General features: G+C 43.7%; 1 protein-coding gene across 1 annotated transcript in view; it reads right to left on the bottom strand.

The window, feature by feature from the left end:
• The window catches only part of EVPL (envoplakin), a 140,909-nt gene that overhangs the window by 37,062 nt on the left and 78,106 nt on the right, over nucleotides 1-25,741 (bottom strand). Inside the window, exons 7-13 of the mRNA XM_068263073.1 lie at nucleotides 22,120-22,158; nucleotides 17,417-17,578; nucleotides 14,112-14,219; nucleotides 11,671-11,766; nucleotides 9,628-9,900; nucleotides 4,858-5,015; nucleotides 519-616 (exon numbers count right to left, since the gene is read on the bottom strand). Of these exons, the coding sequence (XP_068119174.1) occupies nucleotides 519-616; nucleotides 4,858-5,015; nucleotides 9,628-9,900; nucleotides 11,671-11,766; nucleotides 14,112-14,219; nucleotides 17,417-17,578; nucleotides 22,120-22,158 (934 nt within the window). The remainder of the gene's footprint in view (nucleotides 1-518; nucleotides 617-4,857; nucleotides 5,016-9,627; nucleotides 9,901-11,670; nucleotides 11,767-14,111; nucleotides 14,220-17,416; nucleotides 17,579-22,119; nucleotides 22,159-25,741) is intronic.

The following is a 25,741-nucleotide window of genomic DNA, read 5'->3' on the forward strand; positions in this document are numbered from 1 at the left end:
AAGTCATCAGGCTACCTATACTAGAGGGAAAGAGGGGAGGGGTCATCTGGCTACATATACTAGAGGGAAGGGGTCGGGTCATCAGGCTACTAGAGGGAAAGAGGGGAGGGGTCATCTGGCTACATATACTAGAGGGAAGGGGGAGGGGTCATCTGGCTATCTATACTGGAGGGGGAGGAGAAGGGGTCATCAGGCTACCTATACTAGAGGGAAAGAGGGGAGGGGTCATCTGGCTACATATACTAGAGGGAAGGGGTGGGGTCATCAGGCTACCTATACTAGAGGGAAAGAGGGGAGGGGTCATCTGGCTACCTATTCTGGAGGGGGTGTCACCTGGCTACCTGTACTGGAGGGAAGGGGGAGGGGTCATCCCACTATCTATACTGAAAGGGGATGGCTGGTGACATTGGCCTTGGGCAAAAGTACAAATCCAGCCCTGGTGCTGAGCGATGCTATAAGATGTTTACTAGAGCTGTTTATATTGTAGGTCAGCATTTATAGGTGTGCTGCATTCTTACCTAACTGGCTGGACCTTGAAGGCTCCCGGTTACTTGACTTCAGAGCATTTTGAACGGCTGCCTTTTTCCTTTTCACTTCGCTCAGTTCCGCTTCCATCCTGGTAAAATATGTTGTTATGAGCAAGCCAATCGAATATTCAGCAAACATATAGCTCCTCCCACATACTGCACAAACATAATTAAAGCCCAGCTTTGGCCAAAAGATATATATATAGTGGCACCGTGGTTCGCAAGTATAATTTGTTCCCCGGAAACATGCTTGTAATCCAAAGCATTCTTAAATCAAAGTGAATTCCCTCGTGAGGATTCATGGAAACTCATATGACTCTCCCACAATCCAAAAACATTTATATAAAATATTTAATGCAAAGTACTGCGCTGTATAAAATAAAAAATGTAAAAAAAGACTTTCACTAAAACAAAAACAAAAAAAAATACTTTCACTACAACTAACAGAATCATTGCTGTCTGGTGCCTCACCCCAACCTTTTTTTTCATGTGGCTTGAACAAGAAACTTCTCCAGTAGCCTTTTGTCTACTTTTGAGGATTTCACATTATGACATTTATTAAAGGGAACCTGTAGCGAGTAAAATTATTTAAAATAAACACGACGTAGCTGCAAATGAATATTACATACTAACCTCACCGTCAGTTCCTCTCAGAAGCTCACCATTTTCTTCTTACAGTGATCCCTTCCAGTTCTGACAATATTTTGTCAGAACTGAAATATACCAGTTGCTGTCAGTTATATATCAGCAGCTGTCAGTTACAACTGAAGGTGCAAGGTAATGTCCATGTTTCCCTATGGCTCAAGTGGGTGATATTACAGTGTAACAGTGTGCTGACCAGGAAGATGTTAGGGGGTAAGGGTATTTTTAAAATGGAGGACGGAGAATTCCATTGATCACAGTGGACAAATGGGATGCAGGAGAGGAGAAAGAGATTGAGGAGTAGACTACATAGGAGGTAAGTATGACCTGTGTATGGCTATTTTGCCATTTTATTTCCAGTTCAGGTTCTCTTTAAGTACAATCAAGTAACATTCCTGAGAAACACGGAGAAGAACCATTGGCTAAGTCGTTATGGCATGACGTGTTTATACATTTTTTGCTTGTCTAGCAATACTTGCCTGCTTATCAAGTCAGATATATATATATATATATATATATATATATATATATATATATATATATATATATATATATATATATATGTGTGTGTGTGTATGTATATATATATATATATATATATATGTATATATATAAGTTTGTTGGGGGGGGGGGTTTGAAGTTCCAATCATTAAAAGTTTGCAAAGGTTGGTTTTAGTTTTTACTGATAATGCCCTGCTGGCTGGGGAGAGGTTTCCACAGTTCCCGTTCAGTTAGGAACCAAGGTCTATCTCTCCAGCAGAGAGAAGAGGACAATTTTTAGAGTCTTTTTTTTGTTGGGGGGAATCTCTGAACCACATTTCCTCAAGAACAGGAGGTGAAGAAAATCTCTCTAAAACTGGCACAAATAGCAGTAACGACCAGGTAGAGGGTTGAACCCTTTGGTATAAATATATTGGAAAAACAGTGTCTCTGTGTTTTGAAGTCTGACAATATCTGAAACCTTTGCTTTACATAGAAGTAGGAAAGGTTCAAAACTCTGTATGCTTACATTGCCTGGCTTTGTGACAGTCATGGCTCTTTTGTGAGGTGGAATTACTGTCTACCTAAATGTATTTTCCATTTTAGCCAGTTTAAGACCTTCTAGCTAGATAATACCCAGTCATCTGCTTCTGGGCTGGCTTATTTCTGGCTAAGATTCTCAAACCAGTCATAAGGCCTGACTAATAGTACATGGATTATCTCTCTGAAACACTGATGACTTGAATGAGTGCTTGATGATGATCTAAGTAGCTAGATCTATCTGACTGCTTGCAAGGAAGTCGTGAACTGTTGGTAAGGCACTCTTCCCACTTTAAAGAGACCCTGTAAAAAAAAAGTCCCCTGGGGGGGGGGGGGGGGTTCTCACCTCGGTAGGGGGAAGCCTCCCCTGTAGCTGCAGGCAATCCAGCGCTGGCTCCCCCAAAGTGTCCCGGAATCCTCCCCTGACAAGCCTGGCAAGCACTGATAAGAGCTAAATTATTTACCTTTCCTGGCTCCAGCAGGGGCGCTGTTGCGGCTCTCCGCATGGAGACAGGCGAAAATAGCCGATCTCCGTCGGGTCCGCTCTACTGCGCAGGCACATGAGACTTGCGCCTGCGCAGTAGAGCGGCCCGACAGCGATCGGCTATTTCCGTCCATCTCCGAGCGGAGAGCCGATACTGCGCCTGCGCTGGAGCCAGGAAGGAAAGTAATTACATCTCCGCTGTTCGGGGAGCTTTATCCCCGCCGCCGTGGGACCGAGGAGGACCGGGGAAACCTCAATAGGATCTGGAGGCTTCCCCCACCCCAGGTGAGTACCCCCCAGGGGAGTTTTTTTCACTACAGGTTTTCTTTAAAGAGACTCTGTAACAACAAAAACCTCCCCTGGGGGGTACTCACCTCGGGTGGGGGAAGCCTCCGGATCCTAATGAGGCTTCCCACGCCGTCCTCTGTCCCACGGGGGTCTCGCCGCAGCCCTCCGAACAGCCGGCGACTGTGCCGACTGTCAGTTCAATATTTACCTTTGCTGGCTCCAGCGGGGGCGCTGTGGCGACTTTCGGCACGGAAATAGACGGAAATACCCGATCTCCGTCGGGTCCGCTCTACTGCGCAGGCGCCGGAAACTTGCGCCTGCGCAGTAGAGCAGACCCGACGGCGATCGGGTATTTCCGCCTACTTCGGCGCCGAGAGGCATCAGAGCGCCTGCGCAGGAGCTAGGAAGGTAAATAATGACGTCACCGCTGCCCGGACTGCACGGAGGGCTACAGCGAGACCCCCGAGGGACGCAGGACGGCGTGGGAAGCCTCATTAGGATCCTGAGGCTTCCCCCACCCGAGGTGAGTACCCCCCAGGGGCCGTTTTGGCGTTACAGTTCCTCTTTAAGCGTAGGAATGGACACGTTCTCCGCTCCAAAGTGGGCAGCTCCTATTTTAGAAGTTGGAGATTTCACACTTGTCATGCTGCAATGGATCCGTGGGATGCAGTAAGCGGACCGCACTTCAATGCAGTCCACGATAACCCTGTGCAGGCAAATGTGTTCCCCCATATAGCATATGAGGGAGCGCATCTGCCCTGAGCCACAACTGGACCACAGCGGACCCTAACACAGCATAAAGGTGGCCACTAACGGTCCAATTTCTAGCGAAAAATCATTCACGCAATCAGAAATTCTGATCGGATTGGTTGTAAATAATCTCTGTTGATCCGATTGGTTTTTCGTCAAACCAAAATTTGGATTTTCTTGTAGGTTGTGATAGATAGGAAGCAAAGATTGGTCAGTGAATGGTGTAGTGAACGATTTTACTTCCGATGAGAGTAATCTGATCACTCAAAGGATTTTTTGCTATAAATTGGATCGTTAGTGGCCACCTTAAGGCTTTCCAGAAGTTTTGAGAACCATAGAACTAGTTCAGGGGTACGGAACCTATGGCTCAGGAGCCAGATGTGGCTCTTTTGATGGCTACATCTGGCTCAGACAAATCAGTAGGGGTTGATTCACTAAACTACACAGCTCAAGCAGCGCAGCTTAGTGTGGCAGCGCAAGTAACATTTTCAAAGTAGGCACACTACTGCTGTAACATGCACTACTAACTTACTCGCTACCCCAAAACTAACGGCTGCTCCAATTGTCCTACTCTGTACCTTGTCAGGTCCAGTGACTTTGAAGGACGAGACCCCCGCACTTTGATTGGCCCAATAGGCTGTCTGTCACTTAAGAGGTAGCCTATTAGGCCAAAGTGCTGAGATCTCATCCTACAAAGTGAATTAACCCCCAAGTCAGCTAGCTAATTGTACAAGCTGTTAGTCTGTATTTCTCCTGTCTGGCTCTCAGGGAAATTGCTGATGTTGCTGAAACCCAAGAGAAGCTGAAGACGTGTCTGACACTTCCGCTGCCCGGGGGATCAACTGTATACACATCACCATGGCAACAGGGACGGGAGCCCTCTGCTGTGCATGCACACTGTGCCAGTTTGAAACATATTGTATGGCTCTCACAGAATTACATTTTGAAATGTGTGGCGTTTATGGCTCTCAGCCAAAAAGGTTCCGGACCCCTGCTCTAGAGGGATAAAATGAGAGCTCTAGTCATCCCCAAGACAAGAAGCAAAGGGAAATGTTCACAGCGGAGATGCAGGAAGCAGAGAAAACAAAAACAGCAGAGGTTCAAACATATCTGAGATACCGAGAAACACAGATAAAGCACACTTACCCCTTCACTCTTTCCAATGTATGTAAATCTGGGGGAGACACCACAAAACATGCAGCAGGAGCCTCTTTGGTTCCCCCAGTCCCAGGAGATTGCACTACCCAGTTCTCTCTATTGCTGTTATCCTTCAGCGTATACACTTCACCTTTGTTTAGCTGAGCCTTGAGAAATAAACGCATCATTAGTTTTCCATTTCAATATTTGTTTTCAAGAAAAGGAACATGTAATACAGGCAGATTCAACCACAGACAAGTCAGCAAAGCACCCTATCTCCAAAAGTTCCATCACATGATGCTATTCCTATCTCCAAAAGTTCTATCACATGATGCTATTCCTATCTCCAAAGGTTCTATCACATGATGCTATTCCTATCTCCAAAGGTTCTATCACATGATGCTATTCCTATCTCCAAAGGTTCTATCACATGATGCTATTCCTATCTCCAAAGGTTCTATCACATGATGCTATTCCTATCTCCAAAAGTTCCATCACATGATGCTATTCCTATCTCCAAAGGTTCTATCACATGATGCTATTCCTATCTCCAAAGGTTCTATCACATGATGCTATTCCTATCTCCAAAGGTTCTATCACATTATGCTATTCCTATCTCCAAAGGTTCTATCACATGATGCTGTTCCTATCTCCAAAGGTTCCATCACATGATGCTATTCCTATCTCCAAAGGTTCTATCACATGATGCTATTCCTATCTCCAAAGGTTCTATCACATGATGCTGTTCCTATCACCAAAGGTTCTATCACATGATGCTGTTCCTATCTCCAAAAGTTCCATCACATGATGCTATTCCTATCTCCAAAGGTTCTATCACATGATGCTATTCTTATCTCCAAAGGTTCTATCACATGATGCTATTCCTATCTCCAAAGGTTCCATAACATGATGCTATTCCTATCTCCAAAGGTTCTATCACATGATGCTATTCCTATCTCCAAAGGTTCTATCACATGATGCTATTCCTATCTCCAAAGGTTCTATCACATGATGCTGTTCCTATCTCCAAAGGTTCTATCACATGATGCTATTCCTATCTCCAAAGGTTCCATCACATGATGCTATTCCTATCTCCAAAGGTTCCATCACATGATGCTATTCCTATCTCCAAAGGTTCCATCACATGATGCTATTCCTATCTCCAAAGGTTCTATCACATGATGCTGTTCCTATCTCCAAAGGTTCTATCACATGATGCTATTCCTATCTCCAAAGGTTCCATCACATGATGCTATTCCTATCTCCAAAGGTTCTATCACATGATGCTGTTCCTATCTCCAAAGGTTCTATCACATGATGCTGTTCCTATCTCCAAAGGTTCCATCACATGATGCTATTCCTATCTCCAAAAGTTCCATCACATGATGTTATTCCTATCTCCAAAGGTTCTATCACATGATGCTATTCCTATCTCCAAAGGTTCTATCACATGATGTTATTCCTATCTCCAAAGGTTCTATCACATGATACTATTCCTATCTCCAAAGGTTCTATCACATGATGCTATTCCTATCTCCAAAGGTTCTATCACATGATGCTGTTCCTATCTCCAAAGGTTCCATCACATGATGCTATTCCTATCTCCAAAGGTTCCATCACATGATGCTATTCCTATCTCCAAAGGTTCTATCACATGATGCTGTTCCTATCTCCAAAGGTTCTATCACATGATGCTGTTCCTATCTCCAAAGGTTCCATCACATGATGCTATTCCTATCTCCAAAAGTTCCATCACATGATGTTATTCCTATCTCCAAAGGTTCTATCACATGATGCTATTCCTATCTCCAAAGGTTCTATCACATGATGTTATTCCTATCTCCAAAGGTTCTATCACATGATGCTATTCCTATCTCCAAAGGTTCTATCACATGATGCTATTCCTATCTCCAAAGGTTCTATCACATGATGCTATTCCTATCTCCAAAGGTTCTATCACATGATGCTATTCCTATCTCCAAAGGTTCCATCACATGATGCTATTCCTATCTCCAAAGGTTCTATCACATGATGCTATTCCTATCTCCAAAGGTTCTATCACATGATGCTATTCCTATCTCCAAAGGTTCTATCACATGATGCTATTCCTATCTCCAAAGGTTCCATCACATGATGCTATTCCTATCTCCAAAGGTTCCATCACATGATGCTATTCCTATATCCAAAGGTTCTATCACATGATGCTGTTCCTATCTCCAAAAGTTCCATCACATAATGCTGTTCCACATTAGAATACTCTTGTGGGGAATGTTATGCCCAATAAATCATTTTTCTTTTACAAACTTGGTTTATTCTAATGGTAGCAAGTTTCAGAACTGGAATGTATACAAGAGGTGTACCATTTTTCAAATGACAGATTTATAAAAAGATAAATCACTTAACATTTTTATTGCAGTAAAAACGTGTGGCACTGTCACCTTTTATTCGTGACCAATGTACGATAATTAAAGAGACTCTGTAACAAAATGTTCAGCCTTAGTTCTTCTATCCTATAAGTTCCTATGCCTGTCCTAATGTGTTCTGTCTTACTGCAGCCTTACCTAGTTGCACAGTGGCTGTATTATCTCTGTTATATGATCTAATCTTTTCTCCTCTGTCGGCTCTGTCGGGCTCAGGCACTCAGGCTGGAATGTGCTGTGCTGTTTGTGATTGGATAGAAGCTATACACACCCTCTCCAGGCCCCCTGCACACTCTGTATGACTCACACACTGAGCTACTCTCAGCCTATCACTTGCTATGTCTTTTGTTTGTAAACACTGCATAAAAATGGCAATTACAAGCCAGGATTGCAGCAGGGAGTGGCAGAAACAGCACACAGGGGCCCAGGAGAACATAATGAATAGAATGGTATGCTTTTTATTGTAAGAATTTTATATGACATTTGTCATTGTATGTCATGTTATCCTGTTACAGTAAAACAATAACTTTTTGGATCACAAAAAAGGACAAACCAGTCAGCAGATGACCTGATATGTTTAACACCTTATAAAACCTGTAATTACACTGAACATGAGTAATACCGTAATTCAATCAAGTAAACAATTACACTGCTACTAAAATAATGTTGTTGTTTTTATAAACCCCTTTACCTCAACCCTTCCTTAGTTTATCTTATTTGTAAACTGGTTCTGGTCATCAGACGGCAGATAAGTCAATTTGGCCTTCAGAAGGATCTTCAGAAGAATTACAGTAAGCTTTATCATTTATCATAAAAACCAAACATAGAATCTTGCAATCTGTAGACCAATCTATTCACTGTCAAGATGGAATCCATGCTTTTCATAAGCTGTTGGAGTACATACACACGTCTGATTTTTCCAAACGACCGGTCGTTCGGACCACTCGTTTGGACGTCAAATCGGGCGTGTGTACAAACGGTCGTTCAGCTTATAACGCTGGTTTTGACGGATCCACTTGGCGGATTGGTCAATACCAGTCTTATCAGCTGAACGATCGTTTGTACACACGCCCAATTTGACGTCCAAACGACCGGGAGACAGATGCTTAGGGTGCCACTATGGATTTGGGAGCCCAGCTCAGGTTTGTCCTGTGGCCCCAGGGCCCCTTAAACCGACCCTGCCTGAGATATTTAGCCGCTATGTGGCTTAACTTACTGAATGTGAACAATGGTGTTTGCTACATTTAATTGTAGAACTGGGAGGTTCTATAACATGCAAGGAGATGACACAAGTTCCAGGCAAAATATTACTTGAAAGTAAGTAAACACGCTTTTCAATCAATAAGGACAATAATATTGTTATCCCTTAGATTATTCGAGCTTAAAGTGAACCAGAGACGAAGCACCCTCATGTATTTTACCATAGAAATCAGTGGGAACATTAGAGAAAACGTCTGCCCTGCTCCCTGTTCCATCCTCACTGCTAAAAGTGTCTGTTATCTAGCTGAGATAAGAATCCCGGACTGAGCATTGAGTCTGGCTTTGCTATAATGACTCAGCTATAATGATTCCTGAGCAAAGCCAGCAGGGGGCAGGCTTGGACTTGAAAAGACACCAAAGACCACAGTCTCAGCTATAATCATTCTGTAGCAAAGCCAGACCGACTGTTCAGTCGGGGATTCTTATCAGAGGTGATAACAGGCAAATTAAACAGAGAACAATGAAACAAAGAGCAGATTAGGTGTTTACTGTCATGTTCCCACTGATTTATAAGATAAAATACATGAGGGTGCTTCATCTCTGGTCCTCTTTAAATTCTTGGCTATATTTGTATTCGTTACCGTCTTTCCTTGAAAATAAGACACTGTCTTATATTAATTTTTGCACCAAAAGATGTGCTCGGGCTTATTTTCAGGGGATGTCTTATATTTCTATGAACACACAAGTCCCTGTACTGTGTCCTCCTGACTTCCCCACTGTGACACCTTTTCCTCTGCTGGATCCACCTCGTATGCCTCTTTTTCCCCTTTGTACCTTTTAATGTCCCTTGTAGTCTCCCTCTGTACCTGTGTCTTGCACTATCCCCTGTCCTCCTGTGTCCCGTGTCTACTTGCCTGCAAGACCATGGGCTCCAGTAGTAACACAAGTTGCCATATTTTTCCCTCTTACTGCCTATAGGGCTTACTTTCAGGGTAGGGCTTATATTTCCAGCATGCTCAAAATTCCTACTAGGGCTTACTTTCAGGAGATGTCTTAATTTCGGGGGAAAGATGGTATTTATGCATTTTTTTCCATTTATTCAGGCTTTCTTTTCCATTATGTGCTTTTTTGTTCTCAATGTAGGAATTACAACACTTACATCTCCTGAATCCCAGTCACAGAGGGTGTCCACGTTAACAGCCTGCTTTGGCTTCACTCGTCTTTGTTTGATAGGAACAACGTTGGGTGCTTTTTGTTTGAGTTCAGACAAAGTCTTCTCAGCTTGGGCAATCTGCTTGTCTTCCTTATCCAGCTGCAGCAGTAGCTCAGACACCACTCCCGGGGCCTGGGTGTTTGGCTGTTTGTACTTAGTGTCAAGGTTTTTGTTGATGTCATTCAAGGTCTGGCTCACGGCGTCAGCATCATCATGGAACTGGAACAATGAGACAAACGGGTTAGGAAGCACAGCAAATAACCAATGTTTTCCCCTTTCTGTTTAATAACTTTCATTCTTCACCGCTTATCCATCACCTACCAAACAATAATTCATAGCAGGTTGCCATTTGCCAAGTGTTATTCTGCATGGCTCTTATTAAACTATTTAAGATAGTATGAATATAATGTGTATCATTTGGATTTGAAATGCATCTCACAGGCAATTTTAGTATGCTAGGTCTGGCTTGCTGCTATGACAACTTTAGCGTTGACTGGAATGAACGGACCATCTCTACCCGGACCGCTAGACAAAGCAACTCTTTTTTTTCCCTCAGCTGTCAGCCCGCTGAACTCCCTTCACATGCTTTCACCCCCTCAGTGAACCTCCCCCCCCCCCCCCCCCCAAGCTGTGGCTCGGGCAGTGTTCTTTGGCCAACTAGTCAACCTACCCACAAGACTAACTGATCAGACTTTTTGTGTCACATTTTGGGAGTTTTGTATGATGTATGCTGCTGTTTCTTGGTTTTGTTAACTGCATGTTGTGCATCTATCTTTCTAACTCTATCCTCTACTTGAGTTTTGTATTATTATTATGATTATTATTATTATTTATATAGCGCCGACATATTACACAGCGCTGTACAGTGTGTATATATATATATATATATATTGTCTTGTCACTAACTGTCCCTCAAAGGAGCTCACAATCTAATCCCTACCATTGCCATATGTCTATATTATGTAGTGTAAATACTGTAGTCTAGGACGGAAGCAGGAAATTTGGGCGCATGAGGCAGGTGGACAAAAAGGGCGCCGCCATTCACTCCCATAATAAATATCGTTTAATCGGCGCCCAACAGGAAAAAAGGGCGCCGGAGAAAAATAACGTTTTAAAAGCGGCGCCCGGAGACTTTTAATGTTTTATAACTGTTTCTCATGATTACACATTATTTAATGATTTATAATTTTTTAAACATTATTTTTAAACGAAAAACAGTACAATATTTTTAAACCATTACTTTTAAACGAAAAACCGTACTTACATTTTTTATTTTTTTTTTCACATTTTTAAACGAAAAACTGCACCATATTTTTTTTAAACGTTATTAATGCTTATCACAGGGGGGTCTTAGGTTTAGGCACCAACAGGGGGGTCTTAGGTTTAGGCACCAACAGGGGGGTCTTAGGTTTAGGCACCAACAGGGGGGTCTTAGGGTTAGGCACCAACAGGGGGGTCTTAGGGTTAGGCACCAACAGGGGGGTCTAGGGGTTAGGGATAGGTACAGGGAGGGTTCTGTGTGAGAGTAAGGTTAGGTATAGCTTTAGTAAAATTCTTATTAATGTTTTATAAAACGTTATTATAAATTTCAATTTTTAAACAGGGAAGATTAACGTTTTTAAAATTGCCGATTTTATACACATTATTTAATGATTTATAACTTTATAAAACATTATTTTCAAACGAAATATAACACAATTTTTTTTTAAACGTTATTCATAATTATCTTTTAAAACCCTGCGCCCTTTTTTCCCGGCGCCCTTTTTTAACGTACGCGTCTAGGGCCAATTATTATTATTTATTTATTTTTTAGGGGAGCCAATTAACTTATCTGTATGTTTTTTTTGGAATATTGCCAAACCCAAATTTTTTTGTATATTGTCAAACTCAATTCCTGGCAGGACCTAGTCATGCTTGTCAAAATAAACAATTCTGATGATTATAACTCACTAAAGCGCCCGTGTTAAGGCGCTCCTAACTTCTTCTTACCTTTTTGTAGTCCTCCGCATTCTTCAAATGGTTCTCTTGGCAAATGCACAAGTTTAGAAAATTTTGCCATTCCCCTTTGAGAGCTTCATCATGAGCCTGTGGAGCATTTAAAAGCAACAGTTAATTTCATTTTACTTCACTGGCAAAAGTAACTTTCAGATTTTGGCCCCAGCTGACCCATGGCCACCAAGTTCTACATTGTCTTCTTTAGTAGTAGTCAGAGCCAGGACAAGGTCCTCCATCACCCAAGGCTGAGACACCAAAGTGCGCCCCCCCCCCCACATCCCTCCCACTCCAGCCACCACACACTGATTGCTATTAGACTAAGAGGCGCCCAAGGGCCCCCCAACACCTTAATCTCTAGTTATCTGGCTTGCAGTCACTACCATGTATCTCCTTTTCTTATTTATCTCTGCTTCAAACCCACTAGGAGTAGGGGAATGATAGCTGAGTGAGTTGTGCGCCCCCTCTTACACTGCGCCCTGAGGCTGGAGCCTCTCTCGCCTCGGCCCCGCCCTGCGCCCCCTCCTACACTGCACCCTGAGGCTGGAGCCTCTCTCGTCTCTGCCCCGCCCAGCTCCCCCTCCTACACTGTGCCCTGAGGCTGGAGCCTCTCTCGCCTCTGCCTTAGCCTGGACCTGGTAGTAGTGGTGGGAGCATGTCAAACAAGTGATTAGAACTTTACTTAATTTCACCAGGAGTTGCTAAGCTGCAGCATGACTCAATATTTTCCTGAATTGATCAGAGACACTGAAGGGGAAAAGACTTCCATTTGCTGAGTCATTATTCACTCTAATGAGCCTAATGTGAACATGAAAGGTTTCCTTTATTAAGGGGTTGGTGTGGCTGTGTAATATTTAAAGCTATAGGCTTGCTATACACCAGCGGTTGTGGATGCTTGCTTGGCTTACTGGGGAGAAAAAAGTTAATTTGCATATTTAGTAGTGGTGCATTGTGGGTAACCACCAATGTTCACTTATAGCTGAATTATTGCAAATTTCCTTCTGTTTTAAGAAGGCAAATTTCACCAAGCATTGCTTATTAGTAGGAGGGCATTTCGGTCTCCTTTACCCCCCTATACATTCCTAGTGGTTTGGGTCACCCCGAGCTGCTTGGTTACTCTGTTTCCTTTGGTCCATACACACTTGCAATGTAGCGTGCCTCAAATGACTGACAATTGCATATGCCTTTTTCCTGTGTACAGGTAGAAGACATTTGAACTCCTTTAGGGCCCTTTCCAATTAGCTAATGCATGCATGAACCCGATTTCATACACGCCTTACGACGCACGGCATGACGACGGGAATTTGCGCTTCAACACGTACAAGCAGCGCTAGTTCTAATTCACCCAACGGGAAATCACTTGCTTCGTGTGATTAAATATTCCCGGAGGCGTTACAATGTAACGCTGTGAAACGATTTAATGTGACCGGTAACATGAAAGTCAATAGACTTTCATGTTAACTTGCTTGTTGCATTCTAAGTGTGGTCCATCAGATTGGAACGGAACAGCACCTAGTGTGAAAGGAACCTTAAAGCGGAATATAATCCTGCATTTCAACTTTGCACTAAAATATTATTTACAGCATATTATTTGCAAAAAGCATTTTTTTTTTACTAGACCAGCATTGGAAGGGTTAAACACAGAGGTTTAAAGTTCCCTGGAGAGATATGCAGAAGTTCAGATTGTTACATTCTATCTAGTTATATGTATCTATTGATAAATGTTACACACTCTTTGGCTGTCCTCCAAGCTCCTTCTCAGTCAGAGAGTGAGTCACATTCAACACTTAGATACATTTATGTAAACAAAATGTATCTATTTCAGCTTCGGATGCGTCTGCAGAAATCTCCAGGAACTTTAAAGCTCTGTGTAACCCTTCCAATGCTGGTCTAGTAAAAAAAAAATGCTGGTTGCATATAATATACTGTAAATATTGTTTTAGAGCAAAGTTGAAATGCAGGGTTATATTCCACTTTAAGGTGGCCACTAACGGTCCAATTTCTAGTGAAAATTCGTTCGAGCGATCAGAAATTCTGATCGGACGAAAAATCGTTCACTACACCATCAACTAATCAATCATTGCTTCCTATCTATCACGACCAACAAGAAAATCCACATTTTGGTTCGACAAAAATGCAATCGGACAATTGTTTTTATAATCGTTCATTATTCATTGTGCCCATCAACTGAGATTATTTACAACCAATCCGATCAGAATTTCTGATCGCTCTAACGATTTTTCACTAGAAATTGGACCGTTAGTGGCCAGCTTAATTGATCTGCCTTGCTAACAAAAATCATGCGTGATCACTGTTGTTATTTCCTGCCGCTGGCAATGATTCTGAGTGCAGTAAAAGGTTTGAAGGTGATTTGCTGATAAGGAACTGTGTGTATAAACAACCTGTATCATTCATCATCAATGTATATTGTGATTGACCTGAATGCAGGCGGCAGCTGGGTGTTTGAGTTCAATCATTCGCTCCCCATCATCCAGCAGATTATTCACAGTCTCTTCCTGGGGCAGCAGCTCCTCTGACTTAAATCGCTGAAAGACAAACGGTCATTTACAAAACTGTTATACAATGCAAAGCCAATAAGTAATGCTGAATATGAAGAGTCACATTATTATTAATATGGATTTATAAAGCGCCAACATATTCCGTGGCGCTGTACAAATAAGAAACAAACATGGGGTACATAATAATACAGACAATGGTGTACACCAATATACAAGATACATAATTAGGGACAAAATACAAAAATAATACAAAATACAGAATTGGTGATGACAGTGATAAAAGTAACATGATAAATAAAATGTAGAATGATTTTCAAGACACAAAAGGGGGAGAGAGCCCTGCCCTTGCAAGCTTACAATCTAAAGGGAATGGGGGGAAACAGGAGGAGGGGTAGTATGCAGCAAATATATAAAGGCTTTGTGTTTTAGGACACCTAGTAGGAGTGCAATTTGGCCTTGGGACAAAGGGAAGTGGCCTAAGGTAGCACATATGCTTGTCAGAACAAATGAGTTTTTAGAGAGTGTTTAAAGGTAACAAAAGTTGGAGAGTGACGGATGTGTTGTGGGAGGGCATTCCAGAGAAGGGGTGAAGAGCGTGCAAAATCTTGTAAACGTGAATGTGAGGAGGTGATTCTAGAGGAGGACAACAGAAAGTCATGTGCAGATCTGAGATTGCATCTCACGTTAGGGACACTGTCATAAAGAGGAATTTCCAAAAGAAACTCAAAATGTGTGAACTACCCTCCCTCCCCTCTCCTCCTCTCTCTTCCCCTCCCCTCCCCTCTCCTCCCCTCTCCTCCCCTCCCCTCTCCTCCCCTCTCCTCTCCTCCCCTCTCCTCTCCTCCCCTCCCCTCCCCTCCCCTCTCCTCCCCTCTCCTCCCCTCTCCTCTCCTTCCCTCTCCTCTCCTCCCCTCCCCTCTCCTCCCCTCCCCTCCCCTCCCCTCTCCTCCCCTTGCCCTCCTTCTCACTTCCACCTCCCCATCTTCAGTTTCCTTCTCTTTTACTTCCTCTTTCCCTATCTTCCCTCCCCCTCCCCCCCCCCCCAACCAATTTGTATCCCGTACTCACCCTCCTTCCCAATACCCCGCTCCCTTCTTTACTTTTCCTCCTCATTTTCCAAATTCTCCCCTCCTTTCCGCCTCTGCATTTCTGAGCTTTTATTGATCTTACTTATTGTCTTCCGATTTTCCATTTTAGAACATGGAATATTCAGATGTCAAAACTAGATAGCATTGCATGAGTCTATTTAAGGTACATCATCTCAAAAACTAACAATCCTGGAGAAATAAACACTAAAATGACCATCTAAAGAGGAACTGTAGTGAAAATAACATAATGAATAGAATAGCTTATTTATTACAGTATTCATGTATTGATTATTTAGTCAGTGTTTGCCCGTTGTAGAATCTTTCTTCTCCCTGATTTACATTCTGAAATTGATCACTGGTGGTGAGCTCATTAGTTCGGCCAGGTGATCTTTACGGAATGTTCGATACTGAGAGTTCTATGCACAGAGGGAGATATTGATTGCTTGGCAGTTGGAAAAAGCCCTGATTTCCCACAATGCAACAAGGTTCACAGACAGAAAACTGTCTAGACCTTGGTCATGACATCACACTGTGGGGGGGGGGGGGGGGGGGGTTCTCCACAATATCAGCCATACAGACCCTCCCTTTGAAAGGTGGTATCAGCGACTGATTGGCGCAAAGTTCAATCCTTGGTTACAGTTCCTCTTTAGCTCTGTCCTCCTCTAAGACCAGTTGGCCTTACATTCAACTAAAGGTTATCCGGTTAGAAATTGACTTCATGTGCTAGCCATCACTATTTAAAATATCACTTGAAATCTGGCAGGCTAGTAGAAGATAAATATTTATTAGTACTCTGTAGCGAAGAAGTCCCATTCCACCGTTTCCTCCTAGGGGGCGTCTATAGGATACATTGTGGATTCCAATTGCAAAAAAAAACCATTGCAACCTGCACATGCTACTTGTGTTCCACTGCTTTGAGTTCTGGTATGTAGAAGTTATTTATCTCCTGAATATGCTGGTTTAAAAATAATAAAAGAATGGCTGATCACCAGAATTTACTATCTATGGATGTGAACACACGTCAGGCTGCTGCATTCCTTTTCACTTCTTGAAGTTATCCACTTCACCTCAAAGCGGTTTTTACCCTAACTGACAAGAACGATTATCACCTTTCAGTGCTCATCCCTTTCATTTGCCAATAACTTAAAGTGAACCTCCAGACTAAAAATCGACTCAGCAGCACTGAAAAGGCTTGGTGTTTCTTTAACAGTTTCACAGCATCAGAATTTTGTTTCTCTTATACAAGCCTCATTTTTAGCTGCACAGTAGAAAACTGCCCAGGCATTTTTCCCCTGATGCTGTGCAAAGCATGATGGGATTTCTGATGTTGTTGTTCTCGTTCTGCTGTTTTGGTGCAATTTTTTTTTTAACATTTTGAATTTGACATTTGAAGCCTAGCACATGCAGCTGAGAGGGGTTATCAGGACACAGGACAGTTGGAACTGTGTCTCCTGCTCCCCATCACCTCCTTTCAACCAAAAAGATGGCTGCCCCCATGACCAAGATGGCAGCCCCCATGAATCACAAACATTTGCCTGTTCTTTTAAAACAGGATGGGTAAAAAAATTATATTACCTATCTATTCTAATTAACATAACTAATGTAACTTAATGACAGTATGTTTGTTTAGGCTGAAGTTCCACTTTAATCACTATTTATCACAATGACATGATCTATACCTTTTTTTTTCACCACCAATTAGGCTTTTTGGGGTTGACATTTGTTTTCAGTAATTACTTTATTTTCTATGCATTTTAAAGGGAAAAAATGAAAAAAAAAATACACTATTTCTCCAATTTCAGCCCCTATAGTTTTAATATAAACACTGCTACTGTGCATAAAACCCACACATTGTATCTGCCTATTTGTCCTGGTTATCACAAGATTTTAATTATGTCCCTAGTACAAAGTATGGTGACAATATAGTATTTGGAAATTAAGGTGTATTTTTCCTTTGGTGTTTTTTTTTTTTTTCACTATTTTCACGCACACAGCGGCAGCAGCACTGTCTGACTCATAAAAATGTCCTGGAACCATTAAGAGGCTCTAGCAGGACGTTTTTATAAGTCAGCTTGTCATTAAGTGGTTAAAGTACCTTATTGAGGAGGCGTGATCACAGAAATATGGTTGGCTTACCTCATACTGCCTACGGGTGCCGGGCAGGTCAGGAATTTGATCACTCCAGTCCTGTTTCAGGATCTTGTTCTGCTCATCGCTCAGGTACATCAGTTCTTTTGTACATCCATGCAGGTGACTGTACAGGCTACTCAGGTTACGTCCCCTCCAAGCACAGTCTTCCTGCATTCAAAAACATTGGTTGTGGATAGACTATACATTTTTTACGTAGGCAAACCCTTCATTAGTAGCTACAACAAGTGAGCTCAGATCTATGAATATACAGTGCTCATTAAACTCATAAGGAGCCCCCTAACAGGTCAAGCAATGTTTTTGACTCTGATTATGAAGGGTGCATAAAACCCCTTATAAGTTAATTATACCCCACAAGCAGTAGTAATAGTCCATGCAGGCACAGTAGCTGTTTTGGTACCTAGGATCTGGAATGGGGGGCAGTTTGTTTCGCCACACGGTGATCACCATACAATTGTGCTTAAAGAGAACCCGAGGTGGGTTCTAAGAATGCTATCAGCACACAGAGGCTGGGCACTGCATATAATGCCCAGCCTCTGTTGCTATACTGTTCCCCCTCCAATCAGCAGGGAGGGAAGGGACACAGGCGGGGAGCGACGCTATGGAGGAGGCGGGGGAGCGGCGAGACTGACACTGCCAAAGGTAAACAGCCTTCTGCGATACGCTGTGTGTCACTAGCACGGCGTTTGATTAATGGGGGCAAGCAGAGAGCTGGTGGGGGGGGGGGGGCAGTATAGCAACAGAGGCTGGGCATTATATGCAGTGCCCAGCCTCTGTGTGCTGATAGCATTCTTAAAACCCACCTCGGGTTCTCTTTAAGGGCCCATTCACACTAGAGCGTTTTACCGCGATTTCAGCAAAACGCTCAAACGCTAAGCGCTAGTGTAATGAACAAAACTTTAAAGGAAGGAAACACAGGGTGGATGGTACATACCAAAAATACACAAAAAAGAGCTTTTATCAAATATTGTATACATTTTAATAATATCAAATAAGATACAAAAAAATCTTTAAAATTGCCCAGACCTCAATACCTAAACTACCCTATAACTACTAATGGGAACCAGAGGCGGGACAAGGTCCTCCAGCACCCAAGGCTGAGACACCAAAGTGCGCCCCTCCATCCCTCCAGTCCCAGCCGTCACACACTGATTGCTATTAGACTAAGAGGTGCCACAGGGCCCACAACCTCCCCAACACCTTAATATCTAGTTATCTGGCTTGCAGTCACTGCTATGTATCCCCTTTTCTTATTTCTTTCTGCTTCAAACACAATTAGGAATGACAGCTGAATGAATTGTGCGCCCCCTCCTACACTGCGCCCTGAGGCTGGAGCCTCTCCAGCCTATGCCTCGGCCCGGCCCTGATGGGAACTCACTACATACATCCATTTAGCATATCATACAGAAGAACCGCCCTGGCGCTTGAATGAGGTGCACCTCAAAATACATCAAAAATAGTTCATGTGGCTGCTTGTAAAAGTTCCTCCACGATTACAGATTGAAGACAGTCCTCCTCTAAGCAGCGACTATATAGCAAGCACATGTAGCAACAAAATGTAACAGGGCAGCATTGGTCACAGCAGGGGTCATGCAGGTTTCATGGATCTCCTCTAAATAGAGGATACAGCAAGCGGTTGAACAATTGCAGAAAGCAGAGAAAGCATCACAGCATCCGTATCAGCTGAACCTCAAAGCAGCATTAGTCACAGCAGGAGTCATGCAAGTTTTGAGGTTGATTAAATGCAGCACATATAGCACACGAATCTCCTCTGGGTAGAGGATGCAGCAAGCAGTTGTATAGTGACAGACAGCAAAAGCATCACGACATCCATGTCAGCTGAGCATCATGGGCGCACTGTCAATGTGCATAGGCTGAGTACGTACCGTACAGGCATACATGCCTTCAGCCGGTGAACAGCAGTTCCTCATTCAAAAAATACCTTGAAGGTGGCGTCCCAGTAATGGCAGCTGTGTGCTTAGTTGATCTCCAGAATCAAAAAGTATCCCTTAGCAGTGGAGCAATGATGCTGTATGTGGCCCCTCAAGATCGCATGGGCGGGTGTGCATGAACGGAGTCCCAGTAGTCCGAGCAGCAGGAGAGTCGGGCAAACAAGCGGTGACGCCAGCTATAGCCCCGACATGTTTCACGAGCTTCCTGCTCGTTTCCTCAGGGGGCGTGGCTCACCGCTCTATCTGCAGAGCAACATTAAATGGACCTAACAAACCACTGGGCCGAGGGGCGGGACCGCCCGACCACGCCCCCCATCCAATGGCGGGGGCACACGTCATTCCCCCAACACCATCCACCTCCTGTCGCAGCAAACCGGCGACCAGGGAGGGAAAGGGGGAACAACGCGCGCCAGCCGCACAGCGCCGCACGGAGTCCCGCCGCCCAGACAACCCAGGACAAGGCGGAGCTCCGTGCGCGCTTACGGAGGGGGGCTGAGGCCGCGCCGAACCGCCCAGCGACGCACGAAAGACGCACCACAAAGGTACAAAATTGACATTCAAAACACACATCCTAAATATAACGCCTGCAACATAGGTACAGTATATAGATAAGCTATCAAAAACTTGCTAGACTGCTAAGCAAAATATACATGCTGCAGCTAGGACGGCTAAACTTACGCCTGAATCTCCAAAAAAGCTAGATAGAGAGCAATGTCCATTCATGGTGTCAGGCGAGCAGGTCACAGCCGGGACAAGAGGCAGCCCAGGCAGAGCGGAAGGATAAGGCTCCCAGAGAAAGAAGGGCAGGGGGTGCCCACCGGACCCCAAATAAAAGGATCAAATCGGTAAAAAAGATGCAAAGCCCTCCATCTCATTTAAACCAGGGGGAACTGTTGCCTTCAAATCAAAAATCCACCGGCATTCCCTTTGTTTCAGCACTGTGATCACCATACAATTGTATGGTTCCGAGGTGGGTTCTAAGAATGCTATCAGCACACAGAGGCTGAGCACTGCATATAATGCCCAGCCTCTGTTGCTATACTGTTCCCCCTCCAATCAGCAGGGAGGGAAGGGACACAGGCGGGGAGCGACGCTATGGAGGAGGCGGGGGAGCGGCGAGACTGACACTGCCAAAGGTAAACAGCCTTCTGCGACACGCTGCGTGTCACTAGCACGGCGTTTGATTAATGGGGGCAAGCAGAGAGCTGGGGGGGAGGGGGGGGGGGCAGTATAGCAACAGAGGCTGGGCATTATATGCAGTGCCCAGCCTCTGTGTGCTGATAGCATTCTTAGAACCCACCTCGGGTTCTCTTTAAGGGCCCATTCACACTAGAGCGTTTTACCGCGATTTCAGCAAAACGCTCAAACGCTAAGCGCTAGTGTAATGAAACCCTATGGGCCCGTTCTTACTTGGGCGATTTGCGCTAATCACCACAAAACGCCCAAAAACAGCCAAAAACGTGCGAAATCGCGGAAAAATTACTTCTGCAAATCGCCGGCGTTTTGCGTTTCTAAGTCTGAATGGGGCCTGAAGGACAACTGAAGTGAGAGGGATATAGAGGCTGACATATTTATTTCCTTTTAAAGAGACTCTGAAGCGAGTCTAAATCCACGTTTTTAACATCTATTTATGTTAAGCACTACAGCTACTGCTAAAACGCTGCATCCCCGCGGCAAAACAAGGAGTTTATACCCCCCAAATCCCCACCTGCAAAATCCATGACTTTCTTGGTTGGGGATTTTGCTGCCCGGGAGAGGCAGAGCTTTGAGCTGCAGCTCTGCCTCCATGCATGTCAATCGCCGCGGATCTCCGCCCCTCTCAGTGAAGTAGACTGAGAGGGGCGGGGAGAGGCGGCGATCAGCGGGGATTGACGTGCGATGAGGCAGAGTTACAGCCCTAAGCTCTGCCTCAAGCAGGAAACGCTCCCCGCACTTAGCACTGGGGATTTGGGGGTATAAGCCCCTCGATTTGCCGCAGGGATGCAGCGTTTTAGCACTAGCTATAGTGCTTAAAGTGAACCTTAAGTCATGTAAAAAAAATGGGTTTTACTCACCTGGGGCTTCCCTTAGCTCCCTGCAGCTGATCGGTGCCCTCGCTGTGTCTCTCCGTTCCTCCCGTCCGCGGCGGCGACCACTTCCGGTTTCCGCCAGGAGGCCACAATAGCAGCATAGAGGGCGATATTGTGGCTGGGAACGCAAAGAATCACTCGCGTTCCCAGCCTGTAGGCTCCTGACGGCGAAACCGGAAGTGGTTGCCGGCGTGGACGGAAGAATCGGAGAGACACGGCGAGGGCACCAATCAGCTGCAGGGGGCTAAGGGAAGCCCCAGGTGAGTAAAACTCATTTCTTTTACATGACTTAAGTGCCTCTTTAACATAAATAGAAGTTAAAAATGTGGATTTAGACTTGCTTCAGAGTCTCTTTAAACAATACCAGTTCCCTGGCTGTCCTTCTAATACGCTGCCTCTAATAATTTTAGCCATAGACCCTGAACAAGCATGCAGCAGATCAGGTGTTTGACATTATTGTCAGATCTGACAAGACTGGTGTTATTCAGACACTACTGCAGCCAAATAAACCAGCAGGGCTGCCAGGCAACTGGTATTGTTTAGAAGGAAATAAATATAACAGCCTCCATATCCCTCTCTCTTCAGTTGTTCTTTAAATAAAGTTGTTGAATATTTCTTCCATCCTTTCATCAACGTTATAGAACGGACTATTTACATATCAATGACTCACCTGCAAACTGCGATATTTGTTCTTAATGGGGGCATCTTCCTAAAAGGTGAATAAAAGTAAAAAAAATGTATTAATGATATTTTCATTAAAAGCAAACAGATCAAGAATAAAAGTAAATTTTAAGTTAATGAGCGAAACAAGAATGAATAAAAATACATTTTAACTTATGGAGAAAAACAAGAATAAAAAGAGTAACGCCTCACAGCAGTAACAGAAGGAAACAGATTTATGTCTTCCTGCACTCAGCTGCTCATTTACGTACGAATCTTGGGCTGCAATATTTTGCTACTTAGGACAATGGGTACAGAAGAATGATTTTTAACTCTTCTTCAGCAGAGGTCCGAGTAGGTAGACACACCCCACTACCCGTGTATACTCTCTGTTGCACAAGCAGGCTTTGTCATCCCACCAAGTCCCTTCCCAGAGCTTTTGTCAACTACCGTAATTTATAAAGGTAAACAAGCACAGATTCCATCAATTCAATTCAATTCAAGCACTTTATTGTCATTGTGCAACACAACGAAATTACTTTTCATGACAACCCCACGGTGCATATAGGGAACATAGTGATAGTAAAAAGGAAGAGAAGAAATTATACAAGTATGCCAGGTATTACAGATATTTTAACAATTTGTTCACAGTGTTAATTATTTCAGAGAGGATTCAGAGTTCATCAAGTTTATGGCAGATGGGAAAAAACTGTTTTTCAGTCTGTTTGTGTGTGTGTGCGGATTGATCTAAAACGTTTACCTGATGGAACACAACTATTACACTGCAAAAAAGGTGTCAAACTGTGAGCAAAAATATCTTAGAAATATTTCGTAATAACTGAATATCTGTTTACGGGTTAAAACTTAAAGTGGATCCGAGAAAAACTTTTACTCGTTGCATAATGTGTTCCTTTCATATAGTTTATAGGGCATTCCTCAAGCCAAATACTTTTTTGTTTTTGTTTTAATACTCCAATTCCCTATAAACTAAACAAGCCTCGCCCACAGCTTTCCACAGTGCCTTGGCATTTTCAGACAGTAGCAAGGGCTCATGGGAGCTCAGTCTGGGCAGGAGGAGGAGGAGGTGTTACTAGCCAGAGATTTCAGAGGCAGAGGGGAGGAGGAGGGGGAATTAGGTTTTCACAGGCTGAGGGCTGGAGATACAGATCAGCTTGCTTGTGTAATGTAACAAACAGAACATGGCCGCTGTCATTGTATCACAGGAATAAATAATTATATTCTGTTGAAGCTGTTTGCAGCTAGATTTGCTGTGTAAACTATCTAAACTTTAGATAAGATATATAGACAAGTTACTTGTTATAGTTAGTTTTTCATCTCGGATGATACCACAAAACTCCTGAAAAGGTGCTGAAGAGTAGCTGAGCAGCATTGGAGAAAAAGTACACTATGAAGAACTTTATGTCCTATAAAAACGCTCTTCATGACTTTAGGAACGCACTCTCATCTGCAAAGCAGTCCCATTTCTCTGCCCTCATATCCTCTCAGTCCATGCGATTTTTTTTGTACTTTTAACTTTCTTCTCTCATCTCCATCTCTATCTCCCTGTCTATCAGATAAAGAATTTGTATCATATTTCATTGACCTCTCCCTGCAGCCCTCGAGCCTTGTCTGCACTCCTCTACTGAACTGTTCTCTAACTAACTTCACTCCACTCACTGCGGTATAACTTTTCTCTCTAATCTCCAAATTCCATCTCACTACTGTACCCGTGTTATGGATCCTATTACCTCCCACCTCATTTCACAGTTCTCCTCATCATTCATCGCTGCTCTAACATTTCTCTTTAACCTATCCCTTTCCACTGGCAATTTCCCATCCTTCCTCAAAAAAGTTGTCATTACACTAATTCTTAAAAAAAAAAAACTATCTGGATCCAAAAGCTCTTCCCAGTTACTGCCCACTGCTCCTCTTTGCCTCCAAATTACTAGAGCGTCATGTTCATGAAGAATAACATACTTCTTATCCTCTAATTCACTACTCATTCAACTCCAGTTTGGTTTCCACTCCAACCATTGCACTTAAAGGGACTCTGAGCACCTCTCATGGGCATGCCTTTAAGCCAGACGACTTCCAACAAAGTCGTGCTATGACCCCTCTGGAGGAGCCTCTTGCAATGGCCATGCGTGTCACTTCCTCTTCCTGCTTCATTCAGTGATGCACTTCTCTAACAGAGAAGACAGGGTTGACCCGGAAGTTATAACATAGCCAAGATGGCAGCCGTGATTTTTTAAATTGAACGAAAACTATTTGGTGTAGAACGGCGATTCAGGCAACAGATGAAAGAGGAGAGCACAAGCTACAGAAAGGTATGCATCTTTACGTACTTTGCAGTACTGTCGGAGTTTTAAAGGCATGCCCATGAGAGGTGCTCAGAGTCCCTTTAAACAGCCCTTATAAAAATTGCTAGTGACCTCCTAATAGCCAAATCCAAAGACATTAATAGTTGTGTGTTGAGTTATTTTGGAACAGCTATATTTACATGTTATATAAGCTGTACACTGACTGCTTTTTTACTGTATCAAAATGTCATATCTTCAGTGTTGCCCCCTGAACAGATAAAATAAAATATTTACAAAAATTAACAAAAGGTGTACTCTGTATATTGTATATCATTTCTCTGGTTAAGAAACCCTTCCGGTTACACTGTGTTCATTGAATGTTTTTTATACGGTGCTCTTTTTATGCACATAACTGATGAAACATTATGTTTTACAGTATACTTCTGATCCGTTAAAACTCATTTTTTATCTACAGTATATGTCATTTTCTCTTTGGTTGCTGAATGTTGTTTTTACACTTGAGTTGCACCCATTTCCTGTGTAAATTAAAGGAGGAGTGATCACTGCAAATCCTAGCCTTACAAATCTGATGAAGCGTCAAATGACGTGAAACGAGTAGGTGGGAGGAGCCACCAGCCGGTCATACAACCTTGCTTCCAGCTCCCAAGAGTGCGCGAGTTACAAACTAGCTGAGTGAGCGGCGGGGACGGATCCCGGAACTGCGAGCGGACGCCAGTGCGGTGAGAGAGCCTGGCGGACTGCGGGTGCAGGAAAGAGACTACCGTCATCTGCTATTCTACAGAAGCACGTCTGGTGCGATCTGCAATGCTCTCAGGTGAACATATAGGGGCCTATAGGAGATCAGCTTACTGACATGTCAGAAGCCTGCACTGTCGTCCCTCAGAGTGATACAAAAATCTGCATCGGCCGTAATAGCTGCTTCTTCCAACTGCAAGTATAAAAACAAACTTAGGGCCCTTTTCCACTAGCTGCGTTTTTGCCAAAAACGCAAAACGCATGCGTTTGCTGATTCTGAAGTGCAGCCTGTTTAACCACTTGATGACCGCAGTGTTAAACCCCCCTAAAGACTAGGCTCTTTTTCGGTGAACTGGGCTGTGCCGGCTTTTCAGCCTCCTGCACAGCCCAGCTGATAAGTATGGCGATCGGACTCACCTCCTATTTTTGTCCCTAAGGGGACATGCTGCTGGAGGGGTCCGATCGCTCCTGTCACATTTTTTTTTTCTTAGCCTGTATCAGGCTCTCTCTCTCCCTCCTCCCCTCCGTGCATTACACTGGGCAGGACAACGATCCGTCCTGTTCCGCCTCTCACAA

The sequence above is a fragment of the Hyperolius riggenbachi genome, chromosome 12, assembly GCF_040937935.1.
Source record: "Hyperolius riggenbachi isolate aHypRig1 chromosome 12, aHypRig1.pri, whole genome shotgun sequence".
Lineage (NCBI taxonomy): Eukaryota > Metazoa > Chordata > Amphibia > Anura > Hyperoliidae > Hyperolius > Hyperolius riggenbachi.